At 46.9% G+C, this 18,810-nt stretch overlaps 5 protein-coding genes across 5 annotated transcripts; 4 read left to right on the forward strand and 1 right to left on the reverse strand.

Annotated features, from left to right (window-relative positions):
* Positions 1 to 578: 578 nt before the first annotated feature.
* SPPG_04389 (uncharacterized protein) lies at positions 579 to 5,986 on the forward strand. The gene is made up of 10 exons (XM_016752628.1): positions 579 to 1,318; positions 1,375 to 1,509; positions 1,569 to 1,787; positions 1,853 to 2,089; positions 2,154 to 2,342; positions 2,407 to 3,198; positions 3,265 to 3,947; positions 4,013 to 5,100; positions 5,171 to 5,361; positions 5,425 to 5,986. Exons 1-10 carry the CDS (start codon positions 911 to 913, stop codon positions 5,638 to 5,640), a joined length of 4,158 nt encoding a protein of 1,385 aa, XP_016608084.1. The 5' UTR covers positions 579 to 910; the 3' UTR covers positions 5,641 to 5,986.
* SPPG_04390 (AGC/NDR protein kinase) lies at positions 5,806 to 8,818 on the reverse strand. Its single transcript, XM_016752629.1, has 12 exons — positions 8,710 to 8,818; positions 8,046 to 8,611; positions 7,881 to 7,972; positions 7,671 to 7,808; positions 7,517 to 7,600; positions 7,336 to 7,443; positions 7,136 to 7,269; positions 6,958 to 7,072; positions 6,791 to 6,880; positions 6,590 to 6,713; positions 6,037 to 6,528; positions 5,806 to 5,962 (listed from the first exon to the last, which is right to left on the reverse strand). The coding sequence occupies exons 2-12, from the start codon at positions 8,548 to 8,550 to the stop codon at positions 5,946 to 5,948; spliced, it is 1,899 nt and encodes a 632-aa protein (XP_016608085.1). The 5' UTR covers positions 8,551 to 8,611; positions 8,710 to 8,818; the 3' UTR covers positions 5,806 to 5,945.
* Positions 8,819 to 9,890: 1,072 nt separating this feature from the next.
* Positions 9,891 to 13,000, forward strand: SPPG_04391 (uncharacterized protein). Its single transcript, XM_016752630.1, has 3 exons — positions 9,891 to 11,225; positions 11,297 to 12,174; positions 12,240 to 13,000. Exons 1-3 carry the CDS (start codon positions 10,118 to 10,120, stop codon positions 12,891 to 12,893), a joined length of 2,640 nt encoding a protein of 879 aa, XP_016608086.1. The 5' UTR covers positions 9,891 to 10,117; the 3' UTR covers positions 12,894 to 13,000.
* Positions 13,001 to 13,363: 363 nt separating this feature from the next.
* Positions 13,364 to 15,925, forward strand: SPPG_04392 (uncharacterized protein). Its single transcript, XM_016752631.1, has 7 exons — positions 13,364 to 13,558; positions 13,625 to 14,404; positions 14,503 to 15,030; positions 15,091 to 15,125; positions 15,198 to 15,275; positions 15,341 to 15,465; positions 15,543 to 15,925. The coding sequence occupies exons 3-7, from the start codon at positions 14,548 to 14,550 to the stop codon at positions 15,626 to 15,628; spliced, it is 807 nt and encodes a 268-aa protein (XP_016608087.1). The 5' UTR covers positions 13,364 to 13,558; positions 13,625 to 14,404; positions 14,503 to 14,547; the 3' UTR covers positions 15,629 to 15,925.
* A 477-nt stretch (positions 15,926 to 16,402) lies between these two features.
* On the forward strand, positions 16,403 to 18,781 carry SPPG_04393 (uncharacterized protein). The gene is made up of 3 exons (XM_016752632.1): positions 16,403 to 16,720; positions 16,783 to 18,317; positions 18,388 to 18,781. The coding sequence occupies exons 1-3, from the start codon at positions 16,607 to 16,609 to the stop codon at positions 18,677 to 18,679; spliced, it is 1,941 nt and encodes a 646-aa protein (XP_016608088.1). The 5' UTR covers positions 16,403 to 16,606; the 3' UTR covers positions 18,680 to 18,781.
* The last annotated feature ends 29 nt before the right edge of the window (positions 18,782 to 18,810 follow it).

The following is an 18,810-nucleotide window of genomic DNA, read 5'->3' on the forward strand; positions in this document are numbered from 1 at the left end:
CGATTTTGAACGACATTTATCTTTGGTGAGATTGACCAACTTTTTGGAAAGGCAAACTCATCGCATGTATAGCAATTGATCCGATTGGGTGAATGAGTTGGAAGGGCTTTGTATACCGACCTATCATGTCTGGGCAAGAGAACAAAGCACAAAGGAACCAAAGCACTGCATCATGTTTTAGGCGTCGCACAATGTGGACTCTTCCACTCGATCACGCTTTGTTTGGCACCTTCACAATACCATCTCTTCCTGCTCTAGTTAAAGACAGCCTTTCAAGCATGGCCGATAGTGCCTATATTCCATCCTCTGAGCAACAACCGGAACTAAAGGCCCATACAGATCGCAACGTAATCAACATGATCGCGTGTGCGCAGCCGTTTGATGAATCCACATTGCTGGGTTCTATTGCGTGATGACGTGATAATTACTACAACAAACCCAAAAAGAATTTATCCGAAAAGTGTGAGAAAATCCCCATCAAAGAAACTGACCGTGGATAATAACCCCAAATTTTCCCACGGTCCAACACCGTGAGACTTTTTTGTTTTTGGAGGGGCGAATAGTGGGGAAGTTTGAGGAGATGTTAATAATGGGATTGTGTGTTTTTCTTTTTTTTTTTGGATTTCTCAGCGAGCGATTTTGAGAAAGTCACTGCGCTTTTTCGCTTTGGATAATGTTGGAGGTTAAGCAAACGGAAGTGTTGGCATTCTTGAATGACTAGGATGATTCCACCGTAGGAGGGATTGGCCAATGAGTTACATAGCATACAATAAAAAACAGAGATAAAATCACTTGTTGTTCTAGTGGGAGGTGGAGCATCCTGGGACCTTTTAGTTCTCGTAGCCGGAAGCTTTCCTTGTCAGTGATATTTGGGCGATCTGCTGCCATTCCCGCTGCAACATAAACGAGAATGGTTGCACTGGACAGAAAGGATACCACCGATCTGCCTCCAGGACCAGAGCAGCATGAGCTCGCTGCGTCTGAAAAGGATACTATTCCACCATATACTATGACAGACGTGCCGGCCAAAGCCGCCGCAGACATCAAGCCCACCATCTTTCAACGACTATCCCGCAAACCACCACCTCCAACATCTCCACCTTGTCCCGGTCGACAGGATCGATCGTTTCTGTCAAAATGGACTTACATGTATATGAATCCGATGGTGTCGAGGGGGATGAAACGGGAGCTTTTGCCAGAAGAGTTTCCACAGATTGAGAATGAGGATGAGGCTAGAATGTTATCAAGTCGGCTGTTGAACGAGTGGGACAAGGAAGTGAAGGAGCGGGGAAGTGGTGCAAAGTTATGGAGAGCCACGGTATGTGACCATATTGGCATAAAGGAATCAATGCAGATGTCTGACAAATTCTTTAGTGGAGAGTATTTGGATGGCGATACATGTTGGCAGGCCTATCCTTCTTTGCCGAAACCATTGTTAAAATCGGTGAAGGTGTGTTGCTGGGATATCTTTTGCAGTGGTTTCAAAAGACCGACAAGGAATCCCGCGAGGTATGTTCCTACTGCTAGTCGTCCGGGCTTTCTCAATCTCTGATCACTGCTCGTGATAGGGCTATCTTTTGGCTATGGGCATGGCATTCTGCGTCATCACCCATGCGGTACTTCACCACGTTGTCTTCTTTCTCGGCATGCGTATGGGAATGCAAATGCGTGTGGCTTTCATCGCTGCAATATACCGAAAATGCCTTGCGCTCTCAATATCAAATACCTCTTCAACTGGTTTGATTGTCAATTTGGTCTCAAATGATGTGCAGAGGTTCGAGGATGCAGTACGTATCCCACACGTTGACTAATTGCTGGGTCATCATGAATACTCATGAAACAATCGATTTAGGCACCGTTCGCCCATTTTGCATGGCTCGGCCCTCTAGAGCTACTGCTAGTCCTTTATTTTATGTATGTCCAAATCTCGTGGGCGGCATTCGCCGCGGTCGGGGCGCTCTTGATGGTCATCCCGATGCAAGCGGCGTTTGCGGGTCGGTTTGCCAAATTGAGGAAAAAGCTGGTCATCTTTCGAGACGATAGGATAAAGAGTGTGTCGGATATGTTGGCGGGAATTATGGTGGTAAAGGTATGTTATTCATTTGCTGGTTGGCTTGGACATGAGAACAAAACTTGAGCTTGATGCGTCGTAGTTGTACGCCTGGGAACTGCCATTCATGAAAAAAATCAACGAACTACGGAACCGGGAACTTGGCTACATCAAGCATGCTTCAACATTGCGTGCAATCAATGAAGCTTTGTACTTTGCGTCGTCCTCGATTACGTCCATGTTTGGCTTCATCACATTTTTCCTCATGGGTGGAGTATTGACGCCTTCAAGGGTAGGCTTCATTTGACTTTTCCATCGTGATTTTTAAGACTAAAGTCTATGATTGCCCCTGGCAGATTTTCACATGCTTGACTTACCTGACCAATGCTCGTTTGACAATCACCAACTTTTTCCCAAAAGCGGTTCAGTTCCTATCAGAATCATGGATTTCTTTGCAGCGTATCGAAGCATTCCTGTCATTGCCGGAAATTGGCTCCACGCGGGAACTGGTCGAAGAAAGAAAGTTTCTGGACAGCCTTGGCGACCCTTCTATTATGATTGCCATCAGGGATGGTACATTTACATGGGGGGAAGGTGTAACGAGTCTAGAGTCCAAACAAGTGGTTCACCAGACCTTAAGTGAGACCGAAAAGAGCGGCCCTCGGGAGATCCTCAGTAAGATCGACCTCACCATTAGGAAAGGAGAGTTGGTCGGTGTTTGTGGACCTGTGGGGAGCGGCAAGTCCTCGCTGGCAAACGCCATTCTAGGAGAAATGGACCGTGTGAGCGGACGAGTGGCGTTAGGTAGCCGCAAGATCGCTTATGCGGCCCAATCTCCCTGGATCGTCACAGGGACCATCAAAGACAACATTCTCTTTGGCTTACCTTTCGACGAAAAGTGGTTCTGGGCGGTGATCCGTGCATGCGCTATGGAGAGGGATGTACAGAAGTTTGCAAACGGTATTCACACGCTAATTGGCGAGAGAGGTGTCACGTTGAGCGGTGGGCAGCGCGCGCGACTTGCTCTCGCTAGAGCCGTATATTATAATGCAGATATCTACATTATGGACGATCCACTGTCTGCAGTAGATACAAATGTCGGAAGACACTTGTTTGAAAAGTGCATTCAAGGCGTCTTGAAAGATAAGGTTTGTGCTTGAAGTGATATCCGGCGTCTCGATGTACTATATTGCTGACGCACACTCTTTTGTTAGGCCCGCTTCCTGGTGACGCATCAGCTCCAATACGTACGAGGCTGCGATCGCGTACTTTTGCTCGAAAACGGGACGATTTCTGGAATTGGTCCATATGACGAAGTTATGATGACACCAGGATCGCCTTTTGCCGGCGCACTACGAGATTTTGCGGCCCGCCCCGCCGATATGGATCAGAGTGTTGACGATGGGGAAGAATCCGAGGGGCCAACCACCCTTGATGAACCTCTCAGCCAGGACGAGGAGGTCAATATACCCTCCCAAATGTCATCCGACGATTCTGCAAATTCAGCAAACTCAACGGGAGAACTCTCCAAAGAGCAGGTGATACAAGGCAGTATTGGCGCAGCCACGTACTATCGATATTTCAAATCCGGTGCAGGCGTGACAGCGACGATCGTTTTGGCCGTCTCTCTTGTCGTAGGAGAAGGAGTGGCAGACGTCGCGAATTGGTGGTTAGCGCACTGGTCTCAAGAAAACGATAGCGATAAGCAGCGGCCGATGAACGCTTGGGTATTCTTTGCACTAGTCATGGTCACTGTGATACTGTCGAACGGTAGAGCTTTGCTGTTCTTTTATGTATCGTGGGTAGCCGGCCGTGCATTGTTTGTCAAGATGTTGGAGGCCGTATTCAAGAGTCCCATGCACTTCTTCCAAGTTAATCCGCATGGGCGACTGATGAAGTAAGTCAACAAATCAAAACCTATTCCGCGTGTCACGTATTCATCTGATACCCACTCAATTGCAGCCGTTTCTCAAAGGACATTAATCTGCTTGACGAAATGCTCCCGCAAACTTTCTTTGACTTTATCCAATGTGCATTTATGATCATCGGAACGCTTGTGATCTCCGTTGTAGTCATTCCCTACATCCTCGTCCTGGTTCCTCTGATCGGCGTTGGCTTTTACTTCCTCCGAACGGCATACATATGCACATCCCGTCAAATTAAGCGAATCGAATCTGTCACGCGGTCGCCCGTGTACTCGAACATACCGTCAACTCTTGAGGGCTTATCCACCGTTCGTGCATTTGGAGCGGAAACGAGATTCGCCAACCGCTTTGTTGATCTTCAAAACGATAATACGAGAATGTACTTTTGCTTCATTTCATGCGCCCGATGGCTGGGATTTAGGTTAGATGTCGGTTCTGCACTGTTCTTAACAGTTGTCGCTTTCGGTGCCGTCGGATTACGTGATGCTTTGGGGCTCAAGTCCGGTGTTGTTGGGCTGCTGTTGACTTATGTCTTGCAGTTGACCGGTTTGCTGCAGTGGGCGGTACGACAAAGTGCCGAGGTGGAGAATTACATGGTGTCGGTGGAAAGAGTTTTGGAGTACACTGAGCTGCCACCTGAAGAAACCGAAGAACACGAATCCAAAGCAGCAAAGCGAGGCGACCTTCCTGAAGCATGGCCAGATAAGGGCGAAGTCGAGCTTAACAGCATGTCTCTTACATATCCCAATACAACTCGTCCAGTCTTACGCAACATTACCGTCCGCATACCTCCCGGCACCAAAGTCGGAATCGTGGGCCGAACCGGAGCGGGAAAATCCTCGTTCCTCCAAGCCCTCTTCCGCATTGTTTCGCCGTACCCTCACGGATGCATTCAAGTTGATAATATCAAAACTGACGAAATACGCTTGAGCGAATTGCGTTCCCGTATTTCAATCATTCCACAAGAACCATTTTGTTTCAAGGGCACTCTCCGATTCAATATAGATCCTTTTGGAAAATACGATGATGCAGAGATTTGGCGGGTGTTGGACGCTGTTGAGCTGAAAAAGAGGATTGTGGAAGGACTAGCTGGGCGGTTGGAGAGTGAAGTTGCAGAGAACGGAAGTAAGTACTTTAATTACCGAAAGTTCATCTGTGATGTCTTCAATGCTGACCGCGATTAAAAATAAAATAGGCAACTGGTCCGTCGGCGAACGACAGCTCATCTGCCTTGCTCGGGCTATTCTCCGAAATACAAAGCTCATTGTCATGGACGAAGCAACTTCTGCCGTTGATCTCCACACAGATGCACTGATCCAACGCGCCATCAGGGATAAGGAAGGAGGAATGTTCAAAGATGCTACTGTCCTTACTATAGCACATAGGGTATGTTGCATCACACTTTCGTATCATTATCTATGATCTAACTTGTCCCATTTCTGTAATCAGTTGAATACAGTTATTGATTATGACCTTATCATGGTTCTGGACGACGGACAACTCGTCGAATTCGGAACTCCATACGCTTTATTGGAAAAAGATGTCGCCGACTCGGGCGCATGGTTTGCTCGCATGGTGGCTGAGATGGGTGACGACGCCCGCGAGGTTTTAAAGCAAACTGCTTTGAAAAAGGAGATGGAGCGAAGGGGAGCTGATATACAATGACTTGGGTGTAATTAGACATTTTTTGCTGTGGGATTTTTTTAATGTAAGGGGATGATTTGGATGATTTTCAGGGAAGGACACTGTAATTATCTCCCCCTTTCCACATTAGTTTCTATGTAGTACACAAGTAGGCTATACGTGTGGGGTAGCACTACTCCATGCTGTCTTCTCGCAACATAATTAAGATTTTTTTTGGTCGTTATATAGATATCGACCGTTGCTGTCATAGTTATAGATTTCCTAAATGAATACAAGTTGAAAGTGGCCAACGAGGGCAAGGACCGATGAGTATCGAGATGAGGTCTCTAAAACATTGTAGTGCCTAGACAAATGCCAGCAAAAAAAGAGTTGGAAAACCGCGAAACAATGTCAAGCACCATGTCGTAGGAAACTCACCAGTGTACCCCTCATTCGTCGCTTCACCACCATCCCATCCAACCGCCTCCTTGTGCTTGAATGTGAACCCAACAAACTCTCTCCTCAACATCCCTACATCACCTTTCGGGGCACCCTTCTTTTCCATATCCTTCATCCGGTCCTGCACCTCCTTGTACATGGCCATATCCTTGGGATCCTCGAAATCATCAAAATAGGTGGTATCCGTTTCTGCTTTTAACGTAGGTATGAAAGGAGGGGGATGTGCTGGATCATCCGCACGAAGGATTCCAAAGTTTGTGGACGCAAAGAAAGGATGAGATGTAACTTGTGATAGAGATGCCAATCGATTTTGTGTGTGTGTGATGAGTGATTTGACGAGTGACCATGCTGTGTCTGTTAAATTGAACTCCTCGTCAGCGCCGGTGTAGTGTGGTCTTTCAAGAACTTTTTCCCAGTGATAGACATTCACCCAAACATCGTCGGTTGTGGGAGCTGTGAAGGGTGGATAACCTTTTACACAGAAAAATTAGAGTTGAATGTGACTGGGCTACTGGGAAAAGAAGTTACATACCAACGAGACATTCAAAAAGGATGCAACCTATGCTCCAGTAGTCAACTGCTAGTCCATATCCGGCCTTATTGTTCATGAGAACTTCAGGTGCCATATAGTCTGGGGAGCCAACGAGGGAATAGGCCTATTATCGTAAAGGAAGAAGAGAATATTGCAATCAATGATGGGCAATGTGAGTTTAGTAGAAGCAAAAAACGTTACCTGCATATCCTCCCTTCGGATGGATTTGTGAATGCTACGACGCTCAGCAGTTGAAAGATGCGTGAGCGGCATGTCCTTGACCTTATCGAGCTGATTTATGAAAGTAATATAAGAAAAAACTCCATCGGACATGAGGGCTAATCACAGTCGGTAGTCTGCATTCTCACCTTGACCCTCAAAGATTCCACAACAGCGGGACTCAGCGCACCCCGACTCAATCCAAAATCTGTGAGCTTCAAATGGCCACTAGCATCAATGAGAAAGTTTTCTGGTTTCAAATCTCTGTCAAGGCAATGAATTACATACGAAATCCATCACTCATTTGTAATGATGACAAGAACTTACCTATGAATGTATCCCAATCGATGCAACTCTCCTACAGCAACAAACATCTCTGCAACATAGAATCGGGCATGCTCTTCTTTCAATACCCCACTATTATTGAGCAGAGTGCGCATGTCTCCTCCTGGAACATATTCCTGTTTTGCATCGAAATATTTCAGGCCCGAGATCCCCAATATAATTTATCAGGTTGTAATTCGTACCATTGCCAGATAAACATGTTCGTAATCTTGGAATGCGTAAAGTAGTTTAACGAGCCAAGGGCTGTTGGTGCGGGTAAGTATATCCCGTTCCGTAAGAATGTGTTGAATCTTGGGGACGAACAAAAGAGGTGAGTGTGGTGGATCTTTGTTGGTGTGAACGTAAAACAATAGCAGCTGGTACCTCTCCAAGCTTGTGAAGCAGCTTTTTGCTCATTTTCTTCAGCGCACATAGTTCTTTTGTGTCGTTCTTTTTGGCGAGGAAAACCTTGAATAATGTATACATGTTCAGTTGACGGCTGCTTTTTAAAAAATGAATTTCTGAGAGGTAAGTTTACCTGTCCATATCCACCCTGCCCAACCTGCGTGATAATACTAAAGTTCGCCAACCGAGTCCTTGTCCGACGCTTTCGTAGGTGAGCGCGCTCTTTTCCACAGAGGTAATTCCATTCCGTATTATACTGCTCTTCTGTGCACTAAGATCGATTGCATGAGGTGTAAAAAAAATGGGGTAAAGATGAGTGGCGTTCTTTAAAATGAATCCTTACCCTGCGTTCTCGCATGTCTTCTTTGAACCTTTGTAAGCGCTGCTTCCGTTGGTCCAAGTAGGACAAGAGATCAAAATAGTAGTCAAGGAAATCTATACGTGGGATCAAGTCGGCATTGAGTCCGCTGCTCGTCAATGACCGTCGCAGAATGAAGCCAGTACTCACAAACATTGGTCATTTCACATCGTCTCCGGGTTCCCGCACTTGGGGTGAAGGGCTCATCGGCTTCTCTTCGGGAGGATCCAACGGCATGGACGGTCTGAGGCCGCTGATCTCGCAAAGTTACCATGCTCGGATTTCCTTTGTGACTTTTGCAAGTCACCTCTTGTTCTTCAGCAGCAGGAGATGCATGTCGGGCCGGCCTGGCAGGTCGAGTGGGCTTCGGGGGAGGGGCAGGCTTAACGACCATTCCAACTGGCGCTTTTCCCTTTTTATCCATCCTTGGTAAACTCTGCGTCTTGTCGCTAAATGTCATACTGGCCATGGCATCCGTTAAGCGATCTTGGGAGGTCGGGATGTGATGAATCGGAACAGGAATGCGAGTTCGAGGCTGCTGTACTTGACTTTCGGTAGCTGGAGGAGCTGGAAGTGGATGAGCTCTTCTGGGCGGTACCGGTGGGGCTGCAGCCAAAGGAGCGGCACCGGCAGGTCGAGGAATGTTAGAGAGCATGCTGTTGGAGAGTTTTTCGACAATGTGATAGTGAAGTGAAAGGGAATAAGAAGGTGCAGATCTAGTTGCAATAGCACAGCATGCATTAGATTCTATCATACACCCATTTCCAAACAGATAACAAAGGCCCCGTTGATGCTGATCAGATCCGGATTTTACCTTTAATCCTGCCTGGTCGTCTACTCAGCAAGAAAACCTCCCCAACCTATTTACCAACAAGGAGGTTTTTGGCAAGCCAGAGGAATTATCGAGCGAGAGGCCATTTTCCAGATGCTAGCTTCCCGCCCATTTTTTGTAGACGTCGCTCCGGGCCAGACAAACTGGTAAATTCTCCGATCCTCATTATGCTGGGAACGACGGATCAAGATATTTTAAAAGGACTGTGACAAAAGTTTGCAGAGCGATTCTTTATACACAAATCGGTCAAGAGCTATACACAACGGCACATTTGAAAGGAAGTTGAAAATAAAGCTAAAGTCTGGTCCTGTTAAACTTTCCGCGTCGCTGTCCAGACGACGCCAGGACCATAACCCCTCACAGCTTTCTTTTGTATCGGTTTAGCTTTAGCTCTCCTTCAGATAGAGAGTGCGTGTGCTCTGGCCGCCCACCATTGAACAAGACCTCAAAAAAAAAAAAAAAATGGGAGGATGCATAACGGATGTACCAAGGTTGATGTGACGACGCCCTGGCATTCGGGTCGTCTCCCATGTAGAGCCCTGTTAGACCTAGTAGTCACCAACCATGAACTGAAACCAAACTTTTAAAAAAGGGAGTAGAAGACATTTACGACGGATAATGCACACTCTGCCAAAAGCGAGCACAGAGTTGAGCATTCAAGCTGAACAACATGCGCAGGAACAGTTATTCCTGCTGAATAGGTTTGTCCAACAGTTTAAGCATTGGTGATATTTGGAGTTTTAAGCGACATTGCATTCGTCCCCAATCCATTTTTCTCTTGGCGCCCCCTTAAACTTACTTGCGAGTACCCGATCTGCCAAGAGACGTGGGTTTTGTGATGGGACTGAAATCAGCAACGGTTGTTTGGCGCATGTCAAGCTATAATAAGGGGGGCTCTCTTTATGAATTGAATGGAACCAGCATCTCTCCTTTTGTAGTCCAATGTGTGTGTGTATGGGTTCCGCATAAAGAACAACACACATTAAAAAGAAGCTACAGAAGCTCATTCATCGTGTGCCGTGGTCGTCGTTCTTGTTTTTTTTTGGGTTTCAAGCCTTTTAGAAAAACAAAAAAAAACGTTAATTTACTGCGCAAGTGATTTCTGTGGTTCGGAACCCCCCCGCAAAACGCGGACGCTTTATTCCAAAAATTGAACACCTTTTGGGATTTTGTTGGGTATCGATTTGCAACCTTCTGCAAAGGGCTGCGCAACGATTTTCTTCCCTTTTTTTTCGTTTTTTGGATTCGATCATATGCAGTCTTGATTTCGCTATCGCTCGACTAGACGATCCCTTTCATGTTGTTATATGTCGGCAGGTCTTAGGCGTTACACCCTTGAAGAGCTGTCGCGGATAGATAGATCGGACTTTGAAAGTCTTGCGTTATTGCCATGCTCGGCTTGGAAAAGAGTACGTTAGATCGTAGCTCGCCTTTTGCGGCATTGACCAGTTTCGCAACGGCCGTCAGCAACAGTGACAAGAACGACAAACGACCACCAACTAGTATTATACAGGGCGGACGTAGAAGTTTTCGCCATATGGGGAAAGGTAGCGGAGGAGGCGGGCCTCCGGCTGCGACACCCTCGTCCATCCTAAAACGATTACGAAGACCAGGCTGTCTACGCGGCGTCATATGCATTGCCCTCATGTGCTTTGTAGCATACACAGTTCTTCTGAGTGGACCTACCGGACGAGGCTATCGGGATGTGATACGCGCCACAACGTCACCTTTGGCGAGACCCCCCGCAGTACAGCACCAAAACGATGCAGAAGATCACTCATTATATCATGATGCCAAGGGAGGTCGCTTGGAGGAGCACCCAAAGGGGCAAGTCCCCATACAGGAGCGTCCAGACGAGCGCTCATCTTATCATAACGTCGAGGCAGGTCACTCAGAGGAGCCCCGACTCGTTCCAGGAAGGGGGAGCTCTCGTCTACCGGCTGCTAAACTACCAGATCCCATAACGGGCTCCACCGACACATCCAACCCAGTTGTCCCACCTCCCGACTCTGATCCTTCACGGCGACCCATGTCCCGACCTGATGGTCTGCTGGCAGGCCTATTCCCAGGAAAGAATTCCAATGAAACAATTACATACTTGCTAGAGCAATATGATGCATTAAAGCGAAATCTTCAAGAGGAGATTGAAAAGGCTGTTAAAGCTGATCGCGAACGACGAAATAATGAGCAAAAGCAACTACTAGAAGCTGAACTTGCGCAACGCATTGGTGTTGAGCGACAGACAATAGAAAAAGAGTATGAAAAGAAGCTAGCGTCCGAACTGGAAAGAGTAAATGCAAATAAACAGCAAGCAGACAAAACAGTAAAGGCAGAATTGGATCGAATATTCACGATTCAAGAGAGTTCGGATCCTTCTTCCCGGATTTTCAATCCGGATCTCGCTTTAAAAATGCACGGCACCAAAGAAGTGAGGCTTGCGGGTTTCAAATGGTGTACGACGCTGGAAGGAGCAGACTTTAATGCTTGGATTCATATCGGTTAGTGTTGTTGCAATCAAGATGTGTGGGTCTGTTTAAACCCGTTTAATTTATGCTCACGATACTTTTAGCTCCACTTGGTGGCAACCTCATAACAGCGAATCCTTCAAGATCCTTGGCAGCGAGTATGATTGATGCACTTGCACGAAAAGTGTATGATAATGTCATGTCATGGGCAGAGCATGAATCCTTTGATCCGACCAATGTGCGTCGCTTTGCGTGCTACATGGCAGCTCATGGCAAAAATGAATATGCGCTTGCCACCGATGGAATGTGGTTGCTGCATGTGAACGGGACAGCATATTTTCCGGAGCTGACGTTAGAGGGGCCTGGAAATTCCCCTGTTAGAGGACAAAAGCAACTGGGTGGGCGACATAATCGACGAGCTGTCGAACCTACCGGAGAGCAGGACAATGCAGTTCTGCAAGGCGACCACAAAGATAAGAAGGACAGTAATGCCGATGACAAGGAAGGGTCCAACAATGCACCAACAAACACCTCATCCAGTGCACTAAAATTCATCAAAAATCGCTCGGACCCACCACCCAAACAACGCCATTCTGCGCCAACTACGCCTCTTCCGAACCGACGTCGTTATAAGATTGCGTATCTGCTTCTCGTTCACGAACGCTTAGACGTCTTTTCCACGCTCTTTGATGCTCTCTACGATCAAGATGGCGTTTTCCTCATCCATGTCGATGCTAAGCGGTCCGATTTCCGTGCAGAGGTTCACAAGTGGTTGAGTTCGCACAAGGTTTATGCCGATAGTGACAATATATTCGTCATGGAGAATTCATTCAACATGAACTGGGGTGCAAGCAGTATCGTCTTTGGACAACTGCAGGGGTTTTTCACCCTGATGGATCTGGCCGACTGGGATTATGTCATCAATTTGAGTGGATATGACTATCCTGTTAGGAGTTCGAAGGCTATTCATGCTATATTGGAGGTGAGCACTCGTCATGTGTCGGCAATGTACCAAAAGCAGCTCACCTACTGTTGCCGTGTTCCCAGCGAGATCCCGGTAAAGCGTACATTGAACACTGGTACGACTCTGAAATCGAATGGCGCCTTGAGCGGCCTTTCTTCCTTACCCGATCTCGTACATCCGTCCGAACTCCTTCCACGGCGCCCGAACGCCGGTTCCCATTGGATCACCGCTTCCGAGCAATCAAGCACCATCAATGGATGATTCTCCCACGAGCTTTTGTTCAATACCTCCGCAGCAGCCCAGATGCTCATGACCTTCTCGCTTGGTCAGAGCACAGCTGGATTCCAGACGAAAGCTACTTTGGGATGGTCGCTTTGGCGAAAAGCAGCACAGAAGGGGGTTGGAGTGATAAAGTCATCAACGATTGCAAACGGTTTATATATTTCGAAAAGGGGGCAATGCATCCCATTTGGCTAAAGAACGGAGACGAAGGAAAATTGGAACCAGGCGGAAAAGTGGAAGTCAGTTTACCTCTCAACTCGACACAATTGGCTGATCCGAGCAAGCGACCTCGAGAATTCTTTTTTGTGAGAAAGATTAATTCGTTATGGGAAAAAGGTATTCGTCAGTGGATGGACGATCGGAGAAGGGAGGTTGATGAGGCACTTAAAGAGGAGATTGAGGCGGTAGATAAAAGGTTTTGGGATGGGGAGGAATCAGATTATAGTATTTACTAGACGCGAGACTGTCGGCGGATAATTATGTGTAGAGTATTTTATTTTTTATTACTTAGTACCCTGAATGACAATCGTTCATATCAAGCATGTCACTACTTTTAAACAGACGGACGTTCCACTTGACTCGGGACCTTCTCGGGCCCATCTGACATATTAAATTGGGCAAGAAAGACTGTCAGTCTGCAGATAGATGCAGCCACTGGATCGAATCAAATGCAAGATGCCTTGATCTAAGCAAATGAACTATGGTTCGATGCACAAAAGATGCTCCATCATGAGAAAACGGGTCCGATATGTGTGGCCAGTATGAAAAACGGGTCCAATACCTGCGATAATGAACAGATTGCAATTACTATCCCTTGCGGCCATCTGACAGCCATCTATGAGAGGAATATTCTGCAGTTGCCACATCTATGACACTCCATGACTCAATCTTTTTCCTATATAAACCCCCCCTCGTCCCCTTCCCCCCATCTTGTTTCTTTATCCCTCGACTCTTGAAGCATCTGCCCGACGCTCAAGCACTCTCTCAAGTCCATCATGAGAGTACTGCTCTGGTGCCGAGGACCTCGCCCTCCCGATGACTACAACCAACTGGAACCAGCAGCAACCACTCGGAACCAACAAAGCTGCTGTTATGCTACCACATTAGTTGAGCTTGGTTGGTATGTACTGATTGCATCATTTTATTTCTTGTCATCGGGTGATCTTCTGACATGCATTTTTTGTAGTCTCCAAGCCTTGTCACTGAACATCCTCTGGCTTGTGACGCTGCCCAGTCGATTCGCTCCTGGATGCAAGAGTCTGGCTTCAATGCCATCAAGAGTTCCAGATCAAGGCCTAGTAGGGACCGCGTGTGGTGGTGGGCAGTTATCCGGTTAGAACAACCGTTACGTATTGCGTGTATAATTGCCTAGTAGTAGCTTAGCTTTTCCGAACTGGTTGTCGCCGGTTTATTCCCTGGTGTGCGAGGCACTGACATTTGTTTTTGCCAATACACTATTAAATTCTCCGATAAGCTATAGGATTTCTATCCGCGGTAGTTGTCTCGTGCTCATGACTGGTGAACATTATGCTCAATTAATTGGAAGAGACAACACAGCTCCGACAAGGATTCAGGGCCATTACTAGCTGGCTACTGATCGCAATCAAGATGCTGCAGTCATATATGCCCTGTAACTGATGGCAAATGCCCTCGCCAGGTATAATCAGCCTGCGGTTGTGGAGGATAGCAAAATGCAAGGAATCTTCGGAGATTTAGATCGAATCTCAGGTGCCCCTTGGGAATGTTTTGATGGGGCCCGGATATTTTCTTGTTTTGGGGATCCTTTTGACATCGTCAGGTTCTGAGTACTATCGCACCGAATGGATCGCTTTGTTCAATTTCGGAAGTTTTCTGCAGAATGTTGCTTTGTCAGTCCGGGGTTTTTACCTCAATAGAGCGGGTTTCTCCCATCCCGCGGGGTCGAATGGGGGATAGTTTGATGTTTGAGCTTTTTTAGTACACTTTGGTAAGATCGTTGTATTTGAATATGTTGGGAATTCTCCGGATGTCAGCGATTATTATGACATTCACAACTTTTTCTTCTTCCGACTGTTCCTTCTGAAGCCTCGACTGGCAAATTTCGACAAACCCATCATCCTCCTTACAGCCATGTCAGAATCAGGAACAACCGTACCCTCCCAGCAACACAGCTACATCCCGGCACCCACTAGGGCAGCTCATCTTCACATGCGATGGATGGAAATGCCATTTCCCGTACAAGAATGGAACGACAACTGGATGGTCGTTGGTCCAGTCGGGATTCCATCACAATGGAATCGAGAAAGAAGAGAGAGATACTCCCACCCACCAAACCATTCCGTCTTCCAACAACATCCCATACCATACCAGTTTCAAATGCCATGGTCAAATCACGCTCGGTCGTCGTCGAATTGGGCAGTGTCCCATTCCCCAAGTTCCACTCGATCCGCATCACCGCCGTCGGTTGAATCACCTCCTACCTCGTCAACACAACCCACATTGTCCACGCACCCAAGCTTCAAGGCCAAAGCAGTGTGTCTGCTATCATGTAAATTCTGTGAACAAGTTCTTTGCAAAAGAGGAATGAAGGCCATTCTGCTGGCTGATACAAGGGTTAGTTGATGTGGTCATCTCTGGCCAAGTGGCATACAATGTACTGACTCTTCTTTATAGATTGAGTTGTTTTCAACGGATACAATTCCTTCAGGGTGAGTTTCTGTTTTGCTCCCATGTATTTTGCGCCAGTCTCCTTTCTTTGCTTACACATCTCACACCATTAGGCGCGTCCAGCTCGTTGCCCAAGATTATCTCACTCGAAACTGCCAATGCCGAATTCGTGATGTAGCATGTTTGGGATGGTGAGTGGTTAATGATAACCAAACGTACCCCAAAACAGAAAGCTCATGCATTCCTTTTATAAAAGTGGGAACGTAATTGGCTATCACGTCACAACTCCTTGCACCAAGTGCATGTCCGCATGCCACAATGGGCATTTTTGGATGTTTCATGAGAGTGCTGTAGCTGGGAGCGAGAGATTTGATGAGTCTGGTGAGTTCCAAGCACGATCACACCTTGTTATTTTGAAAAGTAAGAATCGCTCATTTTTGGTTCAACTGGAATAAAAGGCACGCATAAACTACTCTGGGCACATTTACCTTATGCCGATCGTGATGCCGATTGGATGGAGACTTTTGATGGAGTTTGTCGTTGATCGGGTTGATTGATATTCTTTTTTTCTTACCGGATTCAAGATTTATTTTTTTGGGAATTGCTGAAAGGGCTGCGTAGTGGATGTTGTGCCCATTGAAATAAATATACCAGCTCGGCTGTAGTGATGGCGAGACAGAGATTCAACGCCCTGCGTTTTTGGAATCGTTGCCGTGCTTTACGTTTTGCGAGTCTATTGTTGTCTCTCACACATTTTGCCGGGGGCGAAGATGACTGTTATTCGAGTTCATATCCGAGGTCATAGTCTGATACTTGACAATGTCAATATAATGTACCAAATACACCAGGCTCGATTCTAAATTTTTCAAGACATTTCGTTCTCACTAACCTGCCTGCTACACTATTGAAGCTACATTGAACCGGGGGTATGAGAAATCCCACGACAACTGCGTCGTTACGGTCCATGTGCTGTAGGATGAGGACAAAAGGCCACCGATCTTGCGAGATATTGTACTTCCGATACTGGCCAAGAGACATGTCAGGAAACAGGTCTGATGGAGTAGCAATCACCCATTCACCAAATGCATTTCATGATCGAAAACAACTGGGTACTTCCTCCGTTCAATAAGCAAAGCTATTTATTTTCACTGCCTTGATCTCATCTTGTGAATTTGGGTGCAATCCGACAATTGTCTCCCAATTCCGACTTGTTCAAGTATAAACAATGATTATGTCACGCCTTATCCAATCCCCTCACGTGAACTGCGGCAAAAACGTGCCAGCGAAATCGGCAAAATGCATTTTCATTGGGTGATTTCCAATATTCCCGCTGGGCTTTTCTCACTGAACTCTCTCCGCCATTTTCTATTGCGTGTTTTTGCGTAACTCTTGAACGGGATTTCCTCTGAAAGCTTTTGGCGAGGCGGCTTTCATCCTTTTCCTTTTTCCAACCGTCGTCTTCGCCTTGCAATCTCGCATCGACTACTCCCTCGATTGACACACTGTAGACGACGCTTACAGTATGCCGGCCATCCTTCTGAAAGTGAAGGGGCAGGACCACGAAAGCGAGTTTGCTCCCTTCGCCAATTTAGACAATGGAGATGATTTTGCAACCACCTGGAAAACATGCACAAAGGTGGGTTGCATTATGAATAACACATGACTTGAGGAGTGTATTCACCGAACTTTGTGATGCAGGTGAAGGACACTTTGGAGAATGGTTCTCGTTTAGAGAATCTCTCTTGGAGGTTGTGGCATCTGCATCAAGTCATGGTAGAAACCAAAAAGATGAATCAAATGCAGTTTAAAAAGATTTCGTGCAAGACGACAAAGCGGTTTAGCGAAAAGGATTCTCAAGTGTCGCCGCGAAACGCTCCTGTACCACTCGCGAGAAAGGACCTGAATGCGCAGCCAAAACAGGTGGAACAAAAGCTGGTCTTTGCGGAAAGTCAAGCACAGCAGACCGCACTTTCTATTCTTCAAACACCCTCCGGTGTCACCGATTTTCTAGACCAGACGGACATGTCGAATGATTGGATGGATCTTGGAATTGCGATGGACTTTGGAAATGGTCTGCTAGATATGTGGAATGTGGAAACTGGTATTGGAAACTCAGGTGCAGACGCAGATATCGGATTGGCGAACATCGAAGACCTGCAATCGTCTCTGAGTTCCTCTGGTGCGCTGCCATCACAAACCGGGAAGACCATGGATGCAACTATTATTCCGCACATTCAGGATGACTCATTCGGGGACAGCGCCTTGTCATGGGTGATGCAGACGGGGCCAGGTGCTAGTGCACCTCCGAACCAACAACGGATGGCAAACTGCAGTTCCACCACTTCCGTACCTGACTCTCTTGGGTCCACGCGCACAAACCTTTCTGCCAACTCATCCATGCCATTAGATGTGAGAGTTGGAGAACCGCGGCAAGCTTCAAAGTACACCTATCCTGTAACTGGCGTTTCATCGAACTCTAAATCCGACATGTGCACAGCTGCTCCCACCTCTTCCCCTTACCATGTCTCCAGTTCTTCCTCCCGTAATCCATCTTTTGGACGAGCGCAATGGTCTGTCCCTTCAACATCGAATCAAACATCGCTGCCACCCTCTGCACCGATGCACTCCCACGGCTATCAGCAGCCAATTTCAACTGGCTACAATTACGCACCAGCTACCACGGGGCTCACTCAAACCGATTGGTCGTCCTATGGATATAGTCTTAATTCTGAGTCGTACTCTGTCTTGAAAAACGGTTCACAGTCAGATATGATTTCCGCATCAAAAGTCCCAATTCAACAACCTGTATCTCAAGCGGTCGCCCCCTCATCTGCACCATTGTCTGTTCCACAACTCCCGCAGCCGACTGGAAAGAAACCAGCGCCTCGGCGATCAAGTTCTCGCCAATCTGCCGTTCCCACTCCATCCGCACCACGACCAAAAGCTGGCGGAGCAACTGCTGCATCTGGGGATGGAAAGTGCCAAAACTGTGCAGCAACATCAACACCATTGTGGCGCCGATCCGTCAATGACGAACTGTTGTGCAATGCTTGCGGATTGTACTTTAAATTGCACAATTCTCATCGACCAAAGTCAATGCGCCCTCGTGATCAGCGAAAGGATGCCGCTGGTCAAGTTCAGGAAGCTTGTTGCCACAATTGTCAAACAACCAAAACACCGCTTTGGAGAAGAGATGACGAGGGGCATACCTTATGTAATGCCTGCGGTCTCTAGTGAGTGTCATTGTGCAGGGATTCTGATATGCTGTAACGACCAATTGACTAACATTCTGAATACTTGTAGTCTCAAGCTGCACCAGGAGCAACGTCCCCTATCGTTAAAATCAGACATAATTCGCAAACGCCAGCGATACGAAACTGCCTCTGCGAGAACTGCAGCTGAAGGAACCGCGGACAAAAAGATGAAAATGGATGAAAATGGGCAGCAGTGGAATTCTGGTGTCGTATGGAATGGTGGTGTTAAAATCCCGGAATCCCAGCCATCGCAGCAACAGTTGGGATATCAGTATGAGAGTCTCAAAGGATACCATGGCTTTGGAATGGAGTTTGGGAATGGTGGTCCGAGTGCGTTTTGAGGGGTTATCATGAATAGAAAGACATTCTGCTGTTTATATTTTGTGTTTGTATGATTTCAAAAAGTGTTCTTGTCAAATAGAATGATAAAGACCGTTACGTAATCACTTCCTTTTATGGGTAAATTTGGAAT

The sequence above is a fragment of the Spizellomyces punctatus genome (assembly GCF_000182565.1).
Source record: "Spizellomyces punctatus DAOM BR117 chromosome Unknown supercont1.7, whole genome shotgun sequence".
In the NCBI taxonomy this organism is placed as follows: domain Eukaryota; kingdom Fungi; phylum Chytridiomycota; class Chytridiomycetes; order Spizellomycetales; family Spizellomycetaceae; genus Spizellomyces; species Spizellomyces punctatus.